The following is a 22436-nucleotide window of genomic DNA, read 5'->3' as shown; positions in this document are numbered from 1 at the left end:
AGTCACAATAGCCACACGTTGGCTGGTCAGTATCTACACATGGCTATTGGCTACCATATTGGGCTATAGCATATAGCTATTGTCTACAGAATTAGGCAGAGCAGATGTGGAACATTTCTATCACTGCAGAAAGTTGCATTAGACAGTGCCGATTTAGACTATCAAAGGGTAATAGGGAGGTTATTACAACAAGACCTGAAGAAATGAGGTTGACTCTCGGGGAACCCTCTGCTTTACCTGCTAGTACTGGTATGAGTGGTGGTCAAAATGGAAGAAAATCTACACAAACATATTATTTATTATTTACTTATTAATTTTTTAAGAGAGAGAGCATGGGGGAGAGGGGCAGAGAGAGAGAATCTTAAGCAGGCTCCATAGTTAGTGAGCCCAACACGGGGCTCCATCCCATGACTCTGGGATGAAATCAAGAGTTGGGCGCTCAACTGACTGGTGCCACCCAGGTGCCCCACAACAAACAAATTTAGGCAGGACCACCAGGTCTCAGACCCCTCAAGAATAATGGTCCAGGCAACCTTACCAGATAAAGAACCCCTGCCAACTGAGGTGTTGGCTGAAGGCAAAGTCAACCTAGAGTAAATGGTAGAGGAGGGAGGTCACACCTTAGCCAAGGCATAGAGCCCCATATTCCCTACCCGCAGTTTCTTCCTTGCTCAGCCATGTGTATATTCATATATTTTAATGAATTTATCTTATATTTCCCTTTAATCCACTATTGTATATATTGTTTGCAGAATATTGGGACAGGATTGGGACAGAATTAGAGAAGGAATGGACCTTACCCCAGAAATCTTGGACTTGGAGTTGTATAGAGTAACAATAAAAGAATGAAAACATCGTCAGTTTGGCAGGCTGGAACTTTGGTGGGGGGGGGGGCACTATAAGCATGAAAAGCAGGCAGAACTGTAATAGGACTTTATTGGTTATTTTGGCTGCTCCGAGTTTGACTCTCCCAATAACCTTCCCATGTTAGTTTAAGTAGAGCTGGTTTCTGTTGTTTGCAAACAGAACTTCTGACTGGTACAGAAGGATAAATATTGGCAAGGAATTGACCACAAGGCTATTTGCAGATGACGTGCTTGTCTTCCTAGAAATTCCTGGAGAATCAATAGGGAAAAAAAATAGAAAACATTAAACAATTAATGTGGTGACCAGATATAAAATTGCTTTCCTGTTTATCAGCCTTCTTCTGCAAGGAAATTTAATTTTTAAAATCCCATTTCAAAAAACATAAAATAAAACCCCATTTTCCATGTAAAATAAAACTAGACCCACAAGGGCCTTGAATGCCAGACTCTTTTGTCTTGATGGTGCTGAAGAGCAAAAGAGAAGGTGTGAGATCATCTAGACCCATCAGAAAGCTGAACAGGGGAGTGTGCAGGAGGGTGAGGGCTCCGGAGACTCATTCCCCCTGGGACATGCCTGTGGCTGCTGCCCGCCGGGCCCAGGAGGGGCGCTGCGGCTTGAGAGCAGTGACAGAGGTAGTGAATGCTGTGCTGGTGGGGCGTGCAAGGGCTCACCCACGGGAGGGCAGGAGGGACAGGAGTTCTGGTGTGGTCTCCAGGGTGTGAGTCAGTGCCGCTCCTCGGGCCACAGCAGATCCACCTTTTGTGGGCCCTTAGGCTTGTGTACATTGGAGGACTTCTGTAAGGAAAATAATAAAAATTATAAATACAAAATCAGGTATGAACATGAATAATTACTGGGAATAAGAAACCAAAACAACCAACAAAACAATGTATAAAAAAAGCTGACATAGTACAAATATGACAAAATCCCCCCAAATAACACAGAATTCCCCCAAAAGTTTCTTTCGGCTTCACGATGTATTGATAAAGTTGGAAATTTTCAGGATTGTTGCCAAATTGGGGGAAACCTCTATCAAATATCTTTCATAAGTGAGCTGTAAGATTGCAGGGGGAGGACCAGTCTTAAATATTTGGAATTGATGGCTCATTAACCAGAGCAATTCAGATGCATTCTTAAATTGCTGCTACATTGTTTTTAGCTACATAATTGTGTAAGAAAATTACTCTTGCGCTATGTACGCTGTAGTTATTGACGAGTATGTGTAGGAGTTTTGTCACTGGAACACTTGTTTCTCTGGGCCGTCTTGTTCTGTTGGGGATTTCGTGTGCCATTTCATCTGGAAATACCAGACCACATCAGGACAAGATGCATCAGTTACACTGAGATGTGATTCCATATAATGAGATGCATAAAACATACAACTTCACCCAGAAGTACTTGCTACTTGTAGGACTCCTACAGTACACAAGCCCTACTAACGATGGAATTCTGACATTCTTTGAGAGGAGAGAATTTCCGTTTTGACTGGGCATCCATGAGAAATGAGTCCTATGTTCTGATGGTGGAAGCATTTTTTACCGACCAGCTCTGGTTCTGTACATTTCAAACCTTGTTTCTCCTCCACAACCTGCCAGTACTGGGTGCTGACACATTCATATTTCATATAAATTCATATTTCACTATGACCTCTGGTCTGCACCCTTTTGTCATGATAATGGGTGAGTTGGCATGGTGGATATTGCTGGGTAGGAGTATTATTGCCAAACGGCTAGCAATAATTTAGCTATACATCAGAGTGATTGTAAAGTACATAACTATATCCCACTAAACCAAATCTTCAATTCAACTTCCCCTTGGTCAGGTCCCAAAGATGTCCACAGCTATCCAACACCATCCAACATGGTGGAAATATGACATGGGAGTTACAGTGGAAGAGGCAGTGATCTTAATGGAAACATTTCACTTCTGTAAGTTTTACAGAAACATTGTGACCATGTAAATGCATCGCTAAGATCCTTCACAGGGCTTTGGAGAAGATCTGTGTGAGTTTAATTGACATCACAGTATACCCACCTTTGGCTTTGGCTTTCAAACCAGGGGTTGGGGAACCAGGGAATAGTCCCATTAATCATTCCTCTCACTGAAAATCACAACACAGTCCACACCACATACCTCATGCTCACCCTCTCATCTATTCTCACTACAACCTATGAGGCAGGAAATAGCATTCCCGGGCCACAGGTGAAAAAGGGAGGCCCAGAAAGGAAGGACTCTTGGCCAGGGTCACACAATCAACAAGCAATACAGCCCAGCTCTTGTGTCCAGTCCAGGGCGCAGTGCCTACACAAGGCCTACACTGTCACATTTGCACCCACGGTCATCCTGACAGAGAGACAAGGAAGGTGTTATGCTTCTATTTTATAGAGGCAGTAGCTATTATAATTACCTCTCATACCTGCACCCACAGGACGGTTGACAAGCCACTTGTACATCCATGAGTTTATTTAACTGTAACAGCAATCTGCAGGGAGTGCTATCCTCTTTTCTGATAGAGGAAACTGAGGTTCATGGAGGTCATGTGACCTAATTAAAGTCCAACAGCAAGGCACTCCAAGGAGGCACTCCAAACCAGGTCTCCTCACTCTTGGTTCAATGCTCTTTTCACTGCACTTTGCTTTCTTCCCCATTAGAGATCAAAGGAACCCCAGAGTATCATCTAGTCCCATTCCCTTTTGCCACAAATGAGAAACTAAAGCCCAGAGAAGGGAAAGGACTTGCCCAGGTAACACAGATTCTTAACCTAACTGTCAAGTCTGTGTCTCTGCCTCATTTCTCCAGGAGACTTCATCTGCTCCCCCATGTCTAGGGGACCACAATGCTGGCTGGATCTTTGCCCTGACCTCTGACTGACCCATCCAGAAACAGCATATACTAAGTAAGCCTATCACTGTCTTACTGCCCAAACCCCTCTTTTTGGAAATAGTCTCTAACCACAGCTCCCACTGAAGAGGGAGGGGTATCTTAGTCAGCCCTGTTTGTGCTGCGTAGCCCTGCTCCATGGCCACAGCTCATTGGATGATACCTATGAGGGAGGCCAATCCTATATGAGCAAGGCTAGACTTAGGCACTCTGGTGCAGGGCCAGAGTAGGTGGGCAGTCTGAGCACTGGAAGGAGCCCAGACAGACTCAAATTCGGAGCCGCTTGGCGGAAAGGCAGAAGCACAGAAAAGAGACTAGGGGACCCCAGAAAGAGCCTCTGCTCTGTTCCTTTACCAATCCCATGATTCCTAGCAGTAACTTCCAGGTTATTTTTCTCACACTCCCCACATTGAATGGGTTCCCATGAGTGGTTTTTTGTACCATGCAACTTAGACACTATAGAATTAATTTATTTTTATTTTTTAACTAGTCTAATGGGTGGTACAATCATATGGTTCACAAATCTAAACAAAAAGGATACATTTGGAAGTCTCACTCCCACCCCTGTTTCCAAACTCTATTCCTTAGTCCCCAGAAGGGACTTTTCCCACTTTTATTTATTTCTGGTGTATCTTTTTCAGCATTTCTTTATGCAATTTTATGCAAATGTGAATATATATATTCTTACTACCTTCCCCTTCCCATGCTTAAACAAAAGTAGCATACTGGTGATTTGGGACTTTCTGTGGTTCCATACAAATTTTAGGATTGTTTGTTCTAGCTCTGTGAAAAATAATGGTGATATTTTGATAGGGATTGCATTAAATGTATGGATTGCTTTAGGTAGTGCAGACATTTTAACAATATTTGTTCTTCTAATGCATGAGCATGGAATGTCCTTCCATTTCTTTGTGTCTTCTTCAATTTCTGTCATCAATGTTTTATAGTTTTCAGAGTACAGGTCTTTCATTTCCTTCATTAAGTTTATTCCTAAGTATCTTATTCCTTTTTTATACAACTGTAAATGGAATTGATTCTTTAAATTCTCTTTCTACTGTTTCATTACTGGTGTATAGATATGGAACAATTTCTGTATATTGATTTTGAATCCTGCAACTTTACTGAATTCATGTATCAATTCTAGTAGCTTTTTTGTGGAGTCTTTCTTTTTCTATATAGAGTATCATAACATCTGCAAATAGTGAAAGTTTTGACTTGTTCCTTGCCAATTTGGATGCCTTTTATTTCTTTGTGTTTGATTGCTAAGGCTAGGATTTCCAGTATTATGTTACATAAAAGTGGCAAGAGTGGTAAGACATTCCTGTCTTATTCCTGAGAGAGGAAAAGCTCTCAGTTGTTCCCCATTGAAGATGACATTAGCTGTGGGTTTTTCAGATATGGCCTTTATCATGTTGAGGCACGTTCCCTCTAAACCTACTTTGTTGAAGGTTTTTATCATGAATGGATGATATACTTTGTCACATGCTTTTTCTTCATCTATTGAGAGGATTATATGGTTTTTATCCTTTCTTTTATTAATTTAGAGTACCACATTGATTGATTTGCAAATATTGAACCACCCTTGCAACCCAGGAATAAATTCCACTTGATTGTGGTGAATGATTTTTTAATGTTTTCTTGGATTTGGATTGCCATTATTTTATTGAGAATTTTTGTATCCATGTTCATCAGGGATATTGGCCTGTAGTTCCCTTTTTTAGTTGAGTCTTTATCTGTCTTGGTGTCAGGGTAATGCTGGCCTCATGGAATGAATTTGCAAGTTTTCCTTCCTTTTCTACTTTGTGGAATAGTTTGAGAAGAATAGGTATTAACTCTTCTTTAAATGTTTGGTAGAATTCACCTGTGAAGCTATCCTGCCCTGGACTTCTGTTTGTTGGGAGATTTTTGATTACTGAACCAGTTTCTTTGCTGGTTATCAGTCTGACCCCGAATAGTCAAAGCAACCTTGAAAAAGAAAAGCAGGGCGCCTGGGTGATCTGACTTCAGCTCAGGTCATGATCTCATAGTTCATGAGTTTGAGTTCCACATCAGGTGAGCCTGAGCCCCGTTTTAGGTTAGCATGAGCCCCACTTTGGTTAAAACACAAGCCCTGGGTGAGCCCCATTTCTCTCTCTCTCTCTCTCTCTCTGCCCCTCGTGGGATTCTTTTTCTCTTTGTCTGCCCCTTGCTCACTTGTTCTCTCTCTCTCTCTCTCTCTCTCTCTCTCTCTCTCTCAAAAAAGAAAAAAAAAGAAAAGCTGGAGACATCACATTTCGGAACTTCACATTATATTACAAAGCTGCAGTGATCAAAACAGTACAGTACTGGCACAAAAATAGACACATAGATCAATAGAACAGAATAGAAACCCCAGAAATGAACCCACAACTATCTGGTCAATCTTTGACAAAGCAGGAAAGAATATCCAATGGAAAAAAGACAACAAGTGGTCTCTCCAACAAATGGTGCTGGGAAAACTGGACAGCAACATGCAAAAGAATGAATCTGGACCACTTTCTTATGCCATACACAAACATAAATTCAAAATGGATTAAAGACCTAAATGTGAGATGGGAAATTATAAAAATCCTAGAGGAGAATACAAGCAGTAATTTCTTTGACATTGGCCGTGGCAACTTATTTCTAGATATGTCTCCTCAGGCAAGGGAAACAAAAGCAAAAATAAACTATTGGGTCTTCATCAAAATAAAAAGCAGCTGCACAACAAAGGAAACAATAAAATGAAAAGGCAACCTATGGAATGGGAGAAGATATTTGCAAAATGATGCATCTTTACATATTTAGTATGCAAAATATATAAAGAACTTACAAAACTCAACACCCAAAAAACCAAAAATGGGCAGAAGACATGAACAGACATTTTCCCAAAGAAGACATACAGATGGCCAACAGACACATGAAAAGATGCTCAACAACATTCATCATCAGGGAAATACAAATCAAAACTACAATGAGATATCACCTCACACCTGTCAGAATGGCTAAAATCAACAATACAAGAAACAACAGGTGTTGGCAAGGATGTGGAGAAAGGGGAACCCTCTTGTACTGTTGGTGGCAATGTAAACTGGTGCAGCCACTCTGGCGAACAGTATGGAGGCTCCTCAAAAAGTTAAAAATAGAACCACCCTATGACCCAGCAATTGCACTACTAGGTATTCACCCAAAGAATACAAAAACACTAATCAAAAGGGATACATGCACCCCAGTATTTATAGCAGCATTATCTACAATGGACAAATTAGGGAAACAACCCAAATGTCCACTGACTGATGAATGGATAAAGAAGATGTGGTATTTATATATAATGGAATATTACTCAGACATAAAAAAGAATGAAATCTTGCCATTTGCAATGATGTGGTTGGAGCCAGACAGTATTATACAAAGCAAAATAAATCAGTCAGAGAAGGACAAATGCCATATGACTTCACTCATGTGAAATTTAAGAAACAAAACAAATGAGCAAAGGGGAAAAAAAGAGAGAGAGAGAGAGACAGGCAAACCAAGAAAGTGGCTCTTAACTATAGAGAACAAACTGATGGTTATCAGAGGAGAGCTGATAAGCTCAAGGAGAGCACTTGTGATGAACACCTGATGTTGTATGAAAGTGACGAATCACTATATTGTACCCTTGAAACTAATATTACACTGTATGTTAACTAACTGGAATTTAAATAAAAACTTAAAGACATTTTTAAAAAAAGTAGCAGCGGCACCTGGGTGGCTCAGTTGGTTAAGTGTCCAACTATTGGTTTCAGCTCAGATCATGATCTCACTGTCCATTAGTTTGAGCCCCACATTGGGCTCTGCACTGACAGTGCAGAGCCTGCTTGGGATTCTCTCTCCTCCCTCTCCCTCTGCCTCACTCTTTTCTCTGCCCTTCTCTCTCTCTCTCTCTCTCTCTCTCTCTCTCTCTCTCTCAAAATAAGTAAGTAAACTTTTAAAATAAGTAGCACACTATATACATTGCTCTGTATCTTCCTATTTTCATGAACAGTCCTGGAAATCATTCCATGCCATAAAGTGATGCAATTTTCTTTACAATCAAAGTCCATGGTTCATGTTTGGTGCGGTTCCCCACCCCCCCATCCCCTGCCGAGGCCTGTCATTTCATGTAAAACAAAAGAGAGGCAATATCAGGAAATATTCCCGGTCTCTCAGCTGGTGGGGAGAATGGCAGAGGTGAGGCTTTGAGGGGTGCCTGGGTGGCTCAGTCGAAGCATCCGACTTCAGCTCGGGTCATGATCTCCTGCTTTGTGAGTTCAAACTGGGTCAGGCTTTGTGCTGACAGCTCAGAGCCTGGAACCTGCTTCAGAGTCTATTGTCTCCCTCTCTCTTCCCCTCCCCTGCTTGCTCTCTCTCTCTCTCTCTCTCTCAAAAGTAAATAAAAATTAAAAGAAGAAGAAGAAGAAGGAGGAGGAGGAGGAGGAGGAGGAGAAGGGGAATGAGAAGAAGAACAAGTGAGGCTTTGACCAGTGTCTGCCGGAGACTGAGGCGCCCGACCTAGGGATCTAGGGCTTGGCCATGGCAGGGATAAAAGCCCATCATCATCTTACCACAAGACTTGCTGGCCTCTGCCCCTCTTCAGCTTCCTCTGGTTTCTTCCCTGTGGAGTTTAGAAATAGGTCTCTCAACTACTTCAGACCATTCTCCCCATATTTCTCTTGCACAGAACTGCTCCACCCACTGAGTCGGTGACTGTAGAAACCGGAAAGCTGCTAAGGCCTCCCTTGCACGTCCCCCCTCTCCACCTGTCTCGGCACTGCTACGCTCACCTCTGCCCCTGGAGGGTCCTCCCTCCCCCATGGCAGCAAGGACTGCAGGCCCAGAACAGGCAGCTTCCCTTGCCCTCTGCCTTGTATCCATGGCCTTGGGGAGGCTGTGTTTGACTCCCCCGCCTGAGCTCCCCTGCCTTTACCCTCTGCCTCCCTCGGGCTTCCCTGGCCCCTGGCCCCTGCTTCTCCACACCCCTTATTCCTGCCCTCTGCCTAGTGCCCCACCCGAGGCACTGGGGCTGCCCTGGGTGCCTGCCTCAGAATCACTCTTCCCATTTACTCTTTCTCCTTCTCCCCCACTTCTTTATTCCATTCTTCTGCAAATTGCTTTTGAAATTCTATTCCTGCTCCAATACTCACTTCCACTGAAATGCCTTTCTTGACTTTCCAGCCTGCTCCAACACCCCACCAACAATTTACTGCTGGTCACCTCCTCTTGTAGTGAACTGTAGTGCATTTGTCTTTCATTCTTCTCTCTCCTTGCCATCTCTCTCTCTCTCTCTCTCTCTCTCTCTCTCTCTCTTTTTTTTTTTTTTTTTTTTTTGCTTTTGGCTTTGGTAGGGCCATTGCACCAAGTTGGTGTCAAGTGCGTCTCTATACCTGAAAGGAGTGATTATTTTATTTTATTTTATTTTATTTTATTTTATATGTTTATTTATTTTTGAAAAGAGAGAGATAAAGCAGGTGAGGGGCAGAGAGAGAAGGGGACAGAGGAGCTGAAGTAGGCTTCTATGCTGACAGCAGAGAGCCTAATGTGGGGCTCAAACTCACGAACCGGGAGTTCACGACCTGAGCTGAAGTTGGACACTTAACCTACTGAGCCACCAGGTGCCCCAGGAGTGATTATTTTATATGACTGCACATGCACTGTCGCCCCCAGCAGGGCCTGAGAGCCCCTGCTCCAGCTACTCCTTCAGTTGGGAAAACTCCCTGAACTCTAGGGGGACACGCAGAAGAATAGGACGTCCTTGCTGCCCTGCAGGATCCCCCAGTGTGTTGTAGAAGACAAGTCCTGTGTAAGGATAACTGGGGACTACAGGTTGTATTTGTGGTGGAACTTCATCCCCTTTAGTAATTGTTAAGCATTTTTTGAGCATCTATTATGTGTCAGGCATCGTGCTGTTACTTCACTTACGTTGCCTCATTTCATTTTAACAACCACTGCAAGTTTGGTATTGTTAACTTCACTGTACAGATGAGAAAACTGAAGTGAGAAACTTGAGTAACTTACATGAGGTGACATAGGAGGTTCAGAGTCAGGATTTGATTCCAGGATAGTTTGACCCCAACGCTAGGTTCCTTCACTGGCTAGAGCAGCCCTCTCTCAGCTCTGATAGCAAAAAGGAGCAGCTTTCACGCTGGTTCCTTACCTTGTCTCTTTTCTACCCTCAGTGTAACAGGCTGGGGACAGAGCTGGCCCCGGAGGATGGAAGAGGACAATTGGCCTGCACGGGGCTGGAGGGTGGGAAGCAGTGCTTGTCTGTTTGTGTGCACACATGCACAAGGACACAGCTAGTAGGGACAGTAGATCTTATGGGAGTAAATGAGGCTATCCTTGCCTTTTAATGCACTAGCATCTTCACTTGTGTGGAAGCCTTAATACCACCAGAATCACAACTGATAGGAACCCCTAGTTCAAAAAGAGCTACACCCTTCGATCAACAAACCATTACTGAGGTCTTCCCATAAGTGGGGCATGGAATAAAGAGATGCATGAGAAACAGACCTTTCTCCCAAGAGCTCATAACACTGTCCATCACCATGTGGCAAGTAGCTTGACAGGAGAATGCCTGGGGGCTGGGGGGCTGTCAGAGCACAGGGAAGAGGATTTCACTCAGCTTGAGGAGGTAGATCAGGAATCCTTCTTGGAGCTGATGCCTGAGCTGAATTTTAAAGGATGAGCAGTCTTTCAAGTAAAGGCAGGTGAGAGAGGGCATGCCAGCCCATGTGTGTAATGTGTCCAAAGGCTGGGAGAGGAGAGGGGGCAAGGCAGTTTTGGAGAACAGTAAATAGTTGAGTATGACCAGAGCCTCCGCCAGGGGCTTTGTTACAAAGGGTCATTTGCCGAGGTAGGAGTTTGGTCCCTGTTCAGTAGATAAAGAGAATTAATAAAATCCTTTAAGTGAGGGTAAGGCATGGTCAGAGTTGCATTTTAGAGAGATCATTCCAGGAGCTGTCTGATTCTAAATGGTGCCTGGAGAGCAGCCCCTATTATAGCCTCCAGTACTTCTTGCACAAACACACACAAAAAAACACAAAAATGCAAAACAATTCTGAAAATCAAAACTGACAGATAATCAATTACGAGATTCTGAAAGACAAAACAATTGCTTGTCCATGCTTCAACTAGGAAACAAAGCAATCCACTGACATACATAAAGATAGAAATACACTTAATTCTCTTTGTCATCCAGAGACCCCAAATATTTAACAACTAGAAAATTGCACAACTGCCCTTTTGCTGTCATGGGCTGCTTTTTTGAGGTAGCCAGTGCAGTGTTCTCAACTTCCTGTCTTTTTTCTTCTTTTGTAAAGATTGTATTTTGAAGTAATTGCTACACCTAACATGGGGCTTGAACTCACAACCCTAAGATCAATAGGGAGGAAGAAGTTAGAAAAATAAAACAGAGGGCACTTGAGTGGCTCAGTTGGTTGAGTGTCCGACTTCGGCTCAGGTCATGATCTCACGGTTTGTGAGTTCGAGTCCCGCATCAGGCTCTGTGATGACAGCTCGGAGCCTGGAGCCTGCCTCAGATTCTGTCTCCTTCTCTCTCTGCCCCTCCCCACTTGTGCTCTATCTCTCTGTCTCTCAAAAATAAATACATGTAAAACAATTTTTTTTTTGAAAAATAAGAAAACTAAGCCCAAGTAAAGTAGAAGAAAGGAAATAATAACAAAAATGAGTCAAATAGGAAGGCAATTAATTTATTAATTAAATTTAGCAATGTTGCTGGATCCATCCTCTGTATACCAAAATCAGTAGTACTTCTAACCACCTACAGTTAGTGAAATTCAACAATGAGACCATTTCCAGTAACATTAAAAAAGCAACAAATTTATAGGAACACATCTAGTGAAAGGTGTACAAGACCACATACTATATTACTGAGAAAAATCAAAGAAAACCGAAATCAAGGGAGGAGGGGATGTACCATGTTCATAGATTAAAGGACTAAGAATATTCATACCAGCACCATTCTAAATACCCTAAACTAGAAACAACCCAAATGGTCCTCAACAATAGAATGCACAAATTCAGCATGATGTAATCCTACAACTGAATACATTCAGCAATGAGAATGAACAAACTTCTGCTGCATGCAGCAACCCAGATGAATTCCATAAACATCATGTGGAACGGTACACATTTATCTCATTTATAAAAAGTTCAAAAACAGACAAAATGACTCTATGGTGTTAGAAGTCTGGATAGCAGGAGATAAAGACAAAGGAGGGGCTAGGAGAGATTTCTGATGTTAGTCATCTGTTTCCTGACCTCGTGGTGGCTTCACAAGGGTGTATGGCACAAGCCATACATTTATGGTTTGTGCACTTTTCTGAATATGTTTCAATTCAAAAACTCAATAAAAAAAGAATATTCAGGAAATGGAAAATTGTGATATAAAGGACTTACAAGGTTTCTCAAATTCCATAATCCAGATGAATTCTGTGTCATATGTGGATACTGCAGCTCAGCAAAAGAGCTGAGCACTTTATAGTTATTCATTTATTTAGCCCTCTCTGATTAAATAGTGTTCTATGAAATAGGCAATACTCTTATCATCCACCTACCCACTCTCAATTTGAAGATAGTTGCAAAAGTCTGGAAAAAAAAATTAGTGAATATCATTTCTCATTTTCCAGGTGAGAAAACAGGCCCAGAGAGTTTAAAAAAAAAATTTTTTAACACTTATGCATTTTTGAGATTGAGAGAGACAGAGCATGGGTAGGGAGGGGCAGAGAGAGTGGGAGATACAGAATCAGAAGCAGGCTTCTGATGCTGAGCTCGAACTCATGGACCGTGAGATCATTTCCTGAGCCAAAGTCAGAAGCCCAACCAACTGAGCCACCCAGGCACCCCAGGCCCAGAGAGGTTAAAGTAACTTCCGCAAAGTCAAAAGATAACTAAGGAGTAAGAACCAAGAGTCAAACCTTGGCAGTTTAGTCCCAGGACTCATGCCCTATGCCACTCTGCAGAGTCAGCTTGTCAGCTGTTTCTCTTCCATTCCACTCCTTCCCCAGTTCCTGGAACAGTGTTTCTCAAGCTACATAATTCGTTCCAAAGTCCATGTGGTGTCTTTGCCCATGTTTGATGACACTAAAAACAACAGCGCTTCCTATTGTATTGCAGCACTTGCCAATAATGGACAAACTTTTTAAGAGCTTGGAACCCTGTGCCAGGAAAATCACTGAACAAAAAGTCTTCTGTATTTTTGTCACTAGAAGCAGAGTTGGGAAGGGCACATAATACACATGTTCACTGCCAAGAAACTTGCATAATGATTTTCTGCATCTTTAAAGCCCTGAATCCATTAAGGCTTTTTAACTGGTATTTACCACACAAAGGGCAGATATTATCCATACCCATCCCCAAGCTCCTCTTCATGCCATCTTTTATCTAGAACTGTTAAAATTGCTCAGTTAACTATGCATAAACATGTGGAATAATCAGTATTCTCAGCTATGTAAAAATGCAGAAAAAATTTTTAGGAAATATACCAATTATGAACAGTAGTTATCTTTGGGTTGTAGCTTTTTGCGTTGGTTTTTATTTTTTATTTTTTGGTATCCTCAAATTTTCTACAATGATTATATGTCACCTTTTAAATAATACAATTTTTAAAATCAGCTCAGAGTACATAAATTTTTATATAATCATGTAATCATAATTATGTCAAAATGTGTATATAGTAAAAGACGGGAAGAATTGTTAATAATAATTTTTTCTGGATGTAGGGCAATGAGTTTTTTTCTCATTCTACTTTTTAGAACTTTCCAATTTTTCTGTAACAATCATATCAGTCAAGATTCTTGATTGCAGGGGTGCCTGGGTGGCTCAGTCAGTTAAATGTCAGACTTCGGCTCAGGTCATGATCTCACTGCTCGTGAGTTTGAGCCCCATGTCAGGCTCTGTGCCTGCTTCAGATTCTGTTTCTGTCTCTTAGCCCCTCCCCTGCTCATGCTCTGTCTCTCTCTTTCTCAAATATAAATAAAAAATGAACATTTAAAAAAAGATAAAAAAGATAAAAAAAGATTCTTGATTATCAAGAGTGGAAATTGAGTCCAGCTACCTTAAGCAGAAAAGGCTTTATTATAAGATCATAAGGTGTTTCTCACTATCTTTTGGAAGCAAAGGAAGGCTTAGTAGGACAGAACCCAACCAAGGTCAAAGCAAGGTCAACAATTTGGTTAGGAGACTGTCACTGGAACTGCTACCCAGGCACTCGTAGCCATCGCTGCTGCTGGACTCCCGATGCCTGCATTGCTATAACAAATATACTAACTGTCCCTCTATCTTTGTGTCACTCTTTCATGGTCCAGATTTCTGGGCAGGATCCCCTGATTCACTAACAACAATCATGTGCCCATGTTCTAGCTGCCTGAGCTCAGGGAGGACTGTCTGGCTCTTGACTGGGCTTCCCACAAGGTTCATACAATGGGGATCCTTCCAAATAGACAGGGAGTTCAAATGTGGGATAGCTCAAAAAAAAAGACAAATGTCTACTACACTCAGATATTGTTACTATTATTATTATTGTTATTTGCAATGTCTCAAATCAGGCTTCAGAGCTGGTCTAATAAAGATACCAATCACCATAAGTAGGCATTGCTTTTATAATGGGAATAATAATTTTTTTTTTTTTATAAAACACAAACACTTTGTGTCTGTCACACAACATGGATCAGAGTGCATTTTACTTTACACAGTGTGGACTAAAAAACGGGGTTTTATTGGGAGAAGTTATAAGCCAAGGATCAGTGAAAAAAGGGCACGAGGACTCCATCTTCCCCTTGTTCCCCAGACAGGTGTGCCATGGTCAAGTGCCGCAGGACACAGACTGGGTCTGTGTTTCTGGGGATGGACCTCACACCCTTATCTGCTCCTTTTTTTCTAAGTACAACTTTGCCAGTGAAGGTAAAATCAGATTGCCTGAGCACTGGGCAGGAGGAATTTATAGAGTGCCAGGAGTTACCCGAGAAGGCTACTTTTCTAGAAAGGAGAAGTCTCCCGGTGAGTGGAAGGAGTCAGCAAGGGATAGTATGGGTATTGACACCCAGGTCTTGGCCTGGATGGGACGATGGGTGTGCTGTTCATTGAGCGAAACAACACAAGCAGAAGAGGGATAGGGTAGGCTTGGGGGAAATGATGAGTTTGGTTTGGGACGTGTTGAGTCTGGAGTACGTATGAGTCACTCCTGGACAAGGTCAGGGTTCCCATTATACACCCCCCACAGCAGCCTGCACCTCTCTTTTGTATTGCTAATCCTGAATGCACTTTAATCAATAACTGCAGAATTAGTATTGAATCTTTATTTCAGATCATGAGTTCCCAGAGGTCTTGGCTCAGGTCTAACCACTTCACTGTTATATCCCCAGCACTTGGCATTCGGTCAGGCACAGAGTAGGTAACCAATACATATGTGTTGAGTGAATTAATGAATCTCTGTGGAGACCTAGAGCAGGCAGTGGGATATGTGGATAGGAAACTGAAAGACCTGGGATGAAGATCTAGATTCAGAAGAGTTCCACACTTAGATAACTGAATCCAAGGCACTGGGTAAGCTGGGTTACCCACTGAGCCCAGGTGCATTGAGAAAACCAAAGAGCCTAAGCCAGAACCCTGGGAAACACCATCATACCAGGGAGGCAAGGAGGGGAGCAGCCAGAGGTAGGTAGAGAACTAAGAGAGAGGGTGGTGTTCCGGAAGCTAAGGCAGAAGAGAGTTTTCAGCATGGTGGAGTGAATGGAGTCAAATGCTGTCAGTTAGGAGTTCTTGTAAAATGAAAAACACCAATACTTGTGAGGTTCTTGTGTGCCAGGCACTGTTCTAACAGCTCTCAATGTATTAACTCCCTTAATTTTCAAGACCACCAAGTGAGATGGGTGTTATCACTATTGTTCCCTCCCTAAAATGAGGATACTGAGGCACAGAGAGGCCACCCACCTAGGAAGTGGGAGGGCTGTATTCTGAACCTAGGTTATCTGTTTCCCAGGTCTGTGCTCTTCACCATTATATCTGCTGCCTCAGAGAAGAGGTAGCCGGTGGGTCACAAGTAACATCAGGGGGAACAAATTTCAGTGGGGCTGTGGGGTGAAGCTACATGGCAATGAGAAAAACGGTGAGTTGGAAGCAAGAGAGTCAAGACCAGAAGTCCAGCCCTTTGCTACAAAGAGTGGTCCAGCTACACTGACCCCACCTGGGAGTCCATGAGACATGCAGAACCTTGAGCCGCAGCCAGCTCTTCTGAATCAGGCTTTGCAGTTTAACAAGCTTCTTGGGTGATTCATGTGCCTGGTGAAGTCTAGTTGGACTAGATGATCTTTCAGGAACTTAGGCTGTGAAGAGAGAGAGACAGAAGAACACAGTGTTCAGTGAAAGGTTTTTTTAGGTTGGAGAGCCTTGAGCAGGTTTATAGACTGAGACCAGTAGTTTGCAACTCCTGTAACATCCTAGAAGCATCTGGGTGCTATTAAAAAATACTAGTTTCCTAAGGCCTACCCTCAGAAAGTCTGTGGCCCAGGTGATTCTAATGAATCTACATGGCCTACCCAAGGGGAAGGCACAAGTAAGGAAGCACAGGATGGAGGTGGAGACGCCAGGGAATAAAAAAATGGATGAAGGTCTCCTCAGGGAAATGGGAAGGGATGGGGTAAGGATGAAGAAATGCAAAGATGTTTTGTGGAAGGAGGGAAAGCAGTAACAATAAAGCAGAGAGAAATGTGTAGAGGGTGGGGACCCGCAGGCCTGAGAGCCATGATTGGTTGATTCTTTAAATGCTAACTAGGACATGCATGGTGTGAGAAGAGGGTACTTTAAGTCAGATGGTGTTACTGGCCTGCTCAGGGCCTTGCAGTATGTTTCCATCACACATGGCTTACTAGGCCCTTGGTGACTTCATTCTCTGCTCTCCACTGACCTCCAGCACACCAACCTCTTCAGTATTCCTTTTCCCACTGACCATGTTCCTGCCTCAGGGCCTTTGCACTTGCTACTCCCACCTATGGGCTGTTGTTCCTCCAGATACTCACATGGCCTGTTCCCTTACTTCAGTACGGTCTCCTCCAATGCCCTCTTCTCAGAGAAGACTTCCCACATCACTCTCTATTCCCTTTCTCTGAATTGTTTTCTGTTACTGCCCAACATCAGGTCATAAAGCTACTTGCCTATTTGTTTAGGTCTGCCTTCTCTACCAGAACACAAATTCCATTGTCTTGTTCACTGTGGAAAACCCACCACCTAGAACAGTGAGGCACAGAGGTGTGCTTGTAAAAAGTTTGATGAATGAATAAATGACAGGTGCTGCTTGGTGCAAATAAATAGGATACTGAAATGAACAGGTATTGCTGAGAGTGCCTGGGGAAGGTGACTAGGTAGGGAGATTGAGGAAGAATAAGATGAGTAAGGACAAGTAAACAGGCAACATAAAGGCCTGATCGAGGAGGAAGCAAAGGGTTGTAGCAGCAAGAAAGACTATGGTTTCTGCACTACACCAGCAACTCTGTGTTGGTCTGGGAAAGTCTGTTAATCTTCTAAACCTCAATCTCCCCATCAGTAAAATGAGGTTGATGACCATAGTACCCTCCACGTAAGTGTATGATGGGGGTTAAGTGAGCTAGTAGTTCTGGGTGGCTCAGTTGATTAAGCATCGGATTTAGGCTCAGGTCAGGATTTCATGGTTGGTGGGTTCGAGCCCTGCATCTGGCTCAGTGTTAGCAGTGCAGAGCCTGCTTGGGATTCTCTCTCACTCTCTCTCTCTCTCTCTCTCTCTCTGTCCCTCTTCTACTCGCACTCTTTCTCTCTCAAGAGATAAATAAACTTTTTAAAAAAATGTAAAGAAACTATAAGCTCTCAATACGTGCTAATTACTGTGATCAATCCCAGATCGTGGGAAGAGTGTGAAATGTTGTCACCTAAAAAAAAAGTTTCTGTAATCATTCCAAGTGTTGACCCAAAATGTCCCATCCTGATATAGCCTTGACTTGTTACCTTGCCACCACCCACCATCCACACAAACATGTCTCTGCTTTGCCAAAGCCATCAGCAGCCTTTTCGGCTTTCTTTTTCTTCTTTTTTAAGTGTTTATTTATTTTTGACAGAGACAGAGCGCGAGCAGGGGAGAAACAGAGAGAGAGGGAGACACAGAATCCGAAGCAGGCTCCAGGCTCTGAGCTGTCAGCACAGAGCCCGACATGGGGCTTGAACCAACAAACCATGAGATCATGACCTGAGCCGCAGTTGGACCCTTAACCTATTTGAGTCACCCAAGCGCCCCGCCTTTTCTCCTTTCTGATGACTCTTCTGAGAACTACCCTATCGCCTGGCACAATAAGTTCTCCATAAATTGTTGGAGTTCACTACAATTCTCCCAAACAGTGCTGCTTAAGTGTTATCTTGTCAGGAAAACCTTGATGTGAATATGTGGCTCTGGCCTTTTTAAGGAAGATGGGCTACGTACAAAGACAGCATTCTACGGGCTCGGAATCATCTATAAGTCTGGCATAGTAAACATACCTCAATAGGACGGGAGTGGGTTTGTTCCTCTGGAACTTCCCTGATACGCCTTAGGCGTCCAAGGGCGGCCAGAGGCCAAGAGCTGGCGTGGAACCGTCGACTCCTTTAAAAGGCGTGGCCTCGCTGTAGCCGCCGCGGGAGTGATTGGCTCAAACTGCCGGGGGCGGGACTCGGTTGCCAGGGAGCGGCGCGGGGAGCTCGGGGAGCTCGGGGATCTGCGGAGGCTGCGCGAAGAAGCGAGGTGCTTGCTGGGGCCGGGGCTGCGCGACGGCACTGGGGGCTGCGGTGAGCGCCGCGCAGGCCGTGCAGTTCCCAGCGGAGAGGCGCCGCCGCCATTGCCGCCTCGCTCGGTGAGCGCATCCCGCTCGCCGAGCAGGGCCCCAGCGGGGCGCCGGTACCATGGGCCAGTGCGGCATCACCTCCTCCAAGACCGTGCTGGTGTTTCTTAACCTCATCTTCTGGGTGAGCGGGGTCGCCGGGCGGGAAGGGCGAGGGGTCGGCGGCGCGGGTGAGGGGAGGCCTCGTCTGAGGCGCCCCAGGGCCCGGCGGCGACGGGGCCCTGCGGTGAGGCCCTTCGCGGGCTGGGACGGAGGCCCCGGGCGTAGAGGGCGGTGAAGGGAAGCCCTCGGGCGGCCTTCGCGGTTGAGCTTCTTGAGTCCCCGACCCGCTGGCTCCGCGCAGTGAGGCTGGGCCGCCCCCCCCCCCCCCTCCGGCCCTTCCCCTGGAACAGCCTGCTCGTCCGAGAGCTCTCAATGCAGATTCTTTCAGGACACCAGGCTTGAAATAGGATATTCCCCAAAGGGTCAGGCTCCTCTTTCTTTGTCAGGGCCCGGAGCCCCCGCAGCTCCAGTGGCAGTCCTGAAGCGTGTGAGCAAACGGTGCAGCGACGCGGGGACGCTAGCGGCACAGGGCTGAGGGATTTTGACTTCCAGTTCTTTGTGTATCTAGAACTTGTTATTTGGTTACCAGCCCAGAAAACTGAAAGGTTTCAATTTATTAAGCCAAATAATTCTTTGCCCAGGAAAATCATTATATTTGTTTGGTCATTGGGCGTGAGTAACCTGAGATTATAAACCTTGGTGAAATAGGATTCGGATGTCAAAAGATTTTGAAAGCGATGAGTTCACTTTCAATAAAAGGTGGCTTGTGAATTGTTTTGGACACGCCCCCGAAGAAAGGAGTGTTTATAACCACTTAGTTCATCTTAGTTCGGTTTCTTATCTCACCAGGGACTTGTAATAACCGGTGTTGTTCCTATCATTCTCCACCCTCTAGTCCATCTGGACCTTGCACCTGGATGAATAGTAAGCATTTCCCTTACATCGTTTTAAGAAACAAAATCCAGCCCGAAATCTTCAGCAGTAGAATAAGGTTCAGCCTCCTCTTGGTGTTGCAGCTGAAGTCCTCAGTCACCTTTCCTTCCTCATGACTGGCCAGGTTCTTGCTGTCCAGTCCCCAGACATTCCTTGAATGTTCATACTTACTTTGCTTTTGTGTGTCCCCATTCAACTGCTCCTTCTCACGCACACCTAATTTGGAAGGAATCCTTGCCTCCTTACCACCGCGCCCCGCCCCCCCTCCCCAACAAAGGATGAAGCGTTTCATATCCCAACCCCTGTAGCATAAAAGGATAATTCTATGTAATAAGGCATTTACTACACACTCTTACTGCCATAGAGTCTTTTAGGGTATTTCTGGTGTGATGGAAAGAGTCCCAATAATACCTGTTCAAAATCACACATGTGACATTGGGATTTCTATGATCTTTTCTAATTAGAACAGTATTTCTCATACTTTAGTTTGAGTTACCAGCCTTTTTAAAAGGTAAAAGAATATTTCAGTGATCCTCAAATGAGAAACACTCAATTAGATAATAAGGTACTTAGGTAGAGACTTGGCTTTGTATCCTTTACAGTTTCTTGGGATTTTTGTGGGCATAGCTATTTGACTTTGAAGAGTAAACTATCAAATGAATTCTATGCTATTCAGTCTCAGGGACTGGAATCATTAATGTAACAAAATATTAAACATATAGGAGCCATTTTCTTTAATTAATTTTTCATTTACTGTAAAATATCAGTTAATTCTAAGTGCTCATGAATCTTTGGAAATTGTGTATCTACTACTGGTACCTCTGTGGAGAAAGGTCATACCGAACTTCACTTGTGCTTGTCATAGTGGGTTATTGCCAAGACTAAAATCATACTGTGTAGTAAAAATACCCTTTTTCTAGGTTAGTGGGATAGTAAAGCTTTTGTGAGCAGTAATAAGTTAAACAGATATGCAGGGTCAGGGGTGGGAAATGTGGCTTAGAGCAGGATTAGTGGAACATAACTAATGAGGAAACAGTATTAGACATGTCTCCCACCTAACAGTTTAGGGGCAAACTGTTGGAATCTGATGATGCTAGTAATGATAACTAAGATTTCAGTATTTATACCCAGGTAGTTTGCTGAGCACTTTACAGTCTGTTTCCTCACAGCAACCCTATCTGGCAGTAAATATTCTTATGCATATTTTACAGATGCAGACTTTATGGTTTACTGAGGCGAAGTTGCACACCCAAGGTGTGGCAGAGCCTGTGTTCAATCCCAGGTTGTCTTATTATCTAGAGCCTGTGATGTTAGAGCAAAATGTGATTTTAAAAGATTTGGAAAGGGGAAGGAACTCCTTAGCCAAGTTAAAGTCACTTTCTCTAAACCATACTAATTTTAACCTTGGTTAGAGCCAGTTCTTTCATGTGAACTACACTGACTTGTCAGTTTAAAAAATTAGGTCATTATGAGGAAGTACATAAAACAGATGTTAACTGGTTCTTCCTGAGAATGTAATGCATTCTTCAGTTCTAATAAGTGTATTCTTATATAATGGCCCCTCCCTCCTTTTAATGCCGCATACGTGGAAGAATAAACATTCCCTGCATAGAGCATATCAAAAGTTTATCTAGGTTCCCTGGAGCAACTTTGTGAAGACTATATTAGCTGTGTTGCACTAGTTCCTCACTATCAGATGGTAATGGCTGCTTGTGATAATGGCTGACTGGATTAATTGCTTTGGCAAGATCTTTATACCTTTTAATATCTTGATATCCTGTTTTAGTTGGCAGTTTGTTTAATGAGCTGTGGAAATAGATATGTACCTGAAATACTTAGCCTTGGCACTACATGACCTGCCAGTCAAAATTGTTAATGTGGACTTGACCTGGATTCTTTTGGATGGTGTGGTCTAAGAATATTAACTGTGAAAAGGCACAAACGGTCATTTCTAAAGTCCTAAAGGTTGCCTTATTGGAACTAGAGAGTTCCTTACCAAATTCCAGAATGTTAAGGCTTGAAAGATAATTTGGGACAAGTGAAATCACATGTACAACTTGAATCTCTACTTTTTGGAGTGGCATAGCTTTAAATGTAAGTTTATTAGTGCTAGACCATGATAATTTATGGAAGACAGGGGTGTTTGAGGTACATTACTAAATTTTGAAGACTGTTGGAATAGTCATTAGCCTCTTCTATTAACTGCACCCTTGTACCAAGATCAGAAAGGATTCTTAATTTGGTGGGTCATTTGCTGTGACCCAGAGGCCTCATCTAAAACTTTAAATCAGTACTTTTTAATTTTCAGGTTTTATTCTCGTAAGTTAATTGAGTACTCAGTCAAGTTCCATATTACACAAATTGCCTTTACTTTTTCTACCCTATAAGAAAAAACCAACTGGCTAGTATTTATTTTGCTGATGTGTCTTAGGTATTATATTGACTGCAAGAGAAAACTTTGTCCATGCTTATAGAATTTATAATGTGGCATATCTATTTAGACTTTTGTTTTTCATCCATATGAGAGGTGATAGTAACACTAAAATACCTATGGGGGTAGGAAATACTACATGAAAGTCAGATAGCTTTTTAAGTGTCTTTAGAAAGAACTCCAGAATGTGGCACCTTCACTAATCATCGTTCACTTATATGAAGTACCCTATACATACAAATCATATTTGAAAGCCACATATAACCTTTAATATTTATCTTTAAAAAAATCTTTTCATACCACACTTCTATCTGAATATATGTAGTTAAAGAAAATTGCTTTGTTAAACAAATACAGCACAAATACTTGAGCACCTAGTTTATGCTTGTATTATTGATAAAACAATGGAAAAG

General features: G+C 43.1%; 1 protein-coding gene and 1 long non-coding RNA gene across 2 annotated transcripts in view; one reads left to right on the top strand and one right to left on the bottom strand.

Moving 5' to 3' along the window:
* Nucleotides 1-918: 918 nt before the first annotated feature.
* LOC122239207 lies at nt 919-18366 on the bottom strand. Its single transcript, XR_006218159.1, has 4 exons — nt 18280-18366; nt 15965-16103; nt 1539-1662; nt 919-1115 (listed from the first exon to the last, which is right to left on the bottom strand). It is a non-coding gene; the product is annotated as an uncharacterized LOC122239207 (long non-coding RNA).
* A 121-nt stretch (nt 18367-18487) lies between these two features.
* TSPAN3 (tetraspanin 3) overlaps nt 18488-22436 on the top strand; it is a 29107-nt gene continuing 25158 nt past the window's right edge. Inside the window, exon 1 of the mRNA XM_042988330.1 lies at nt 18488-18741. Within this exon, the coding sequence (XP_042844264.1) occupies nt 18679-18741 (63 nt within the window). The 5' untranslated portion in view covers nt 18488-18678. The remainder of the gene's footprint in view (nt 18742-22436) is intronic.

Source organism: Panthera tigris, chromosome B3 (genome assembly GCF_018350195.1).
Source record: "Panthera tigris isolate Pti1 chromosome B3, P.tigris_Pti1_mat1.1, whole genome shotgun sequence".
NCBI classification, from domain to species: domain Eukaryota; kingdom Metazoa; phylum Chordata; class Mammalia; order Carnivora; family Felidae; genus Panthera; species Panthera tigris.
This window is presented reverse-complemented; position numbering and strand designations above follow the sequence as displayed.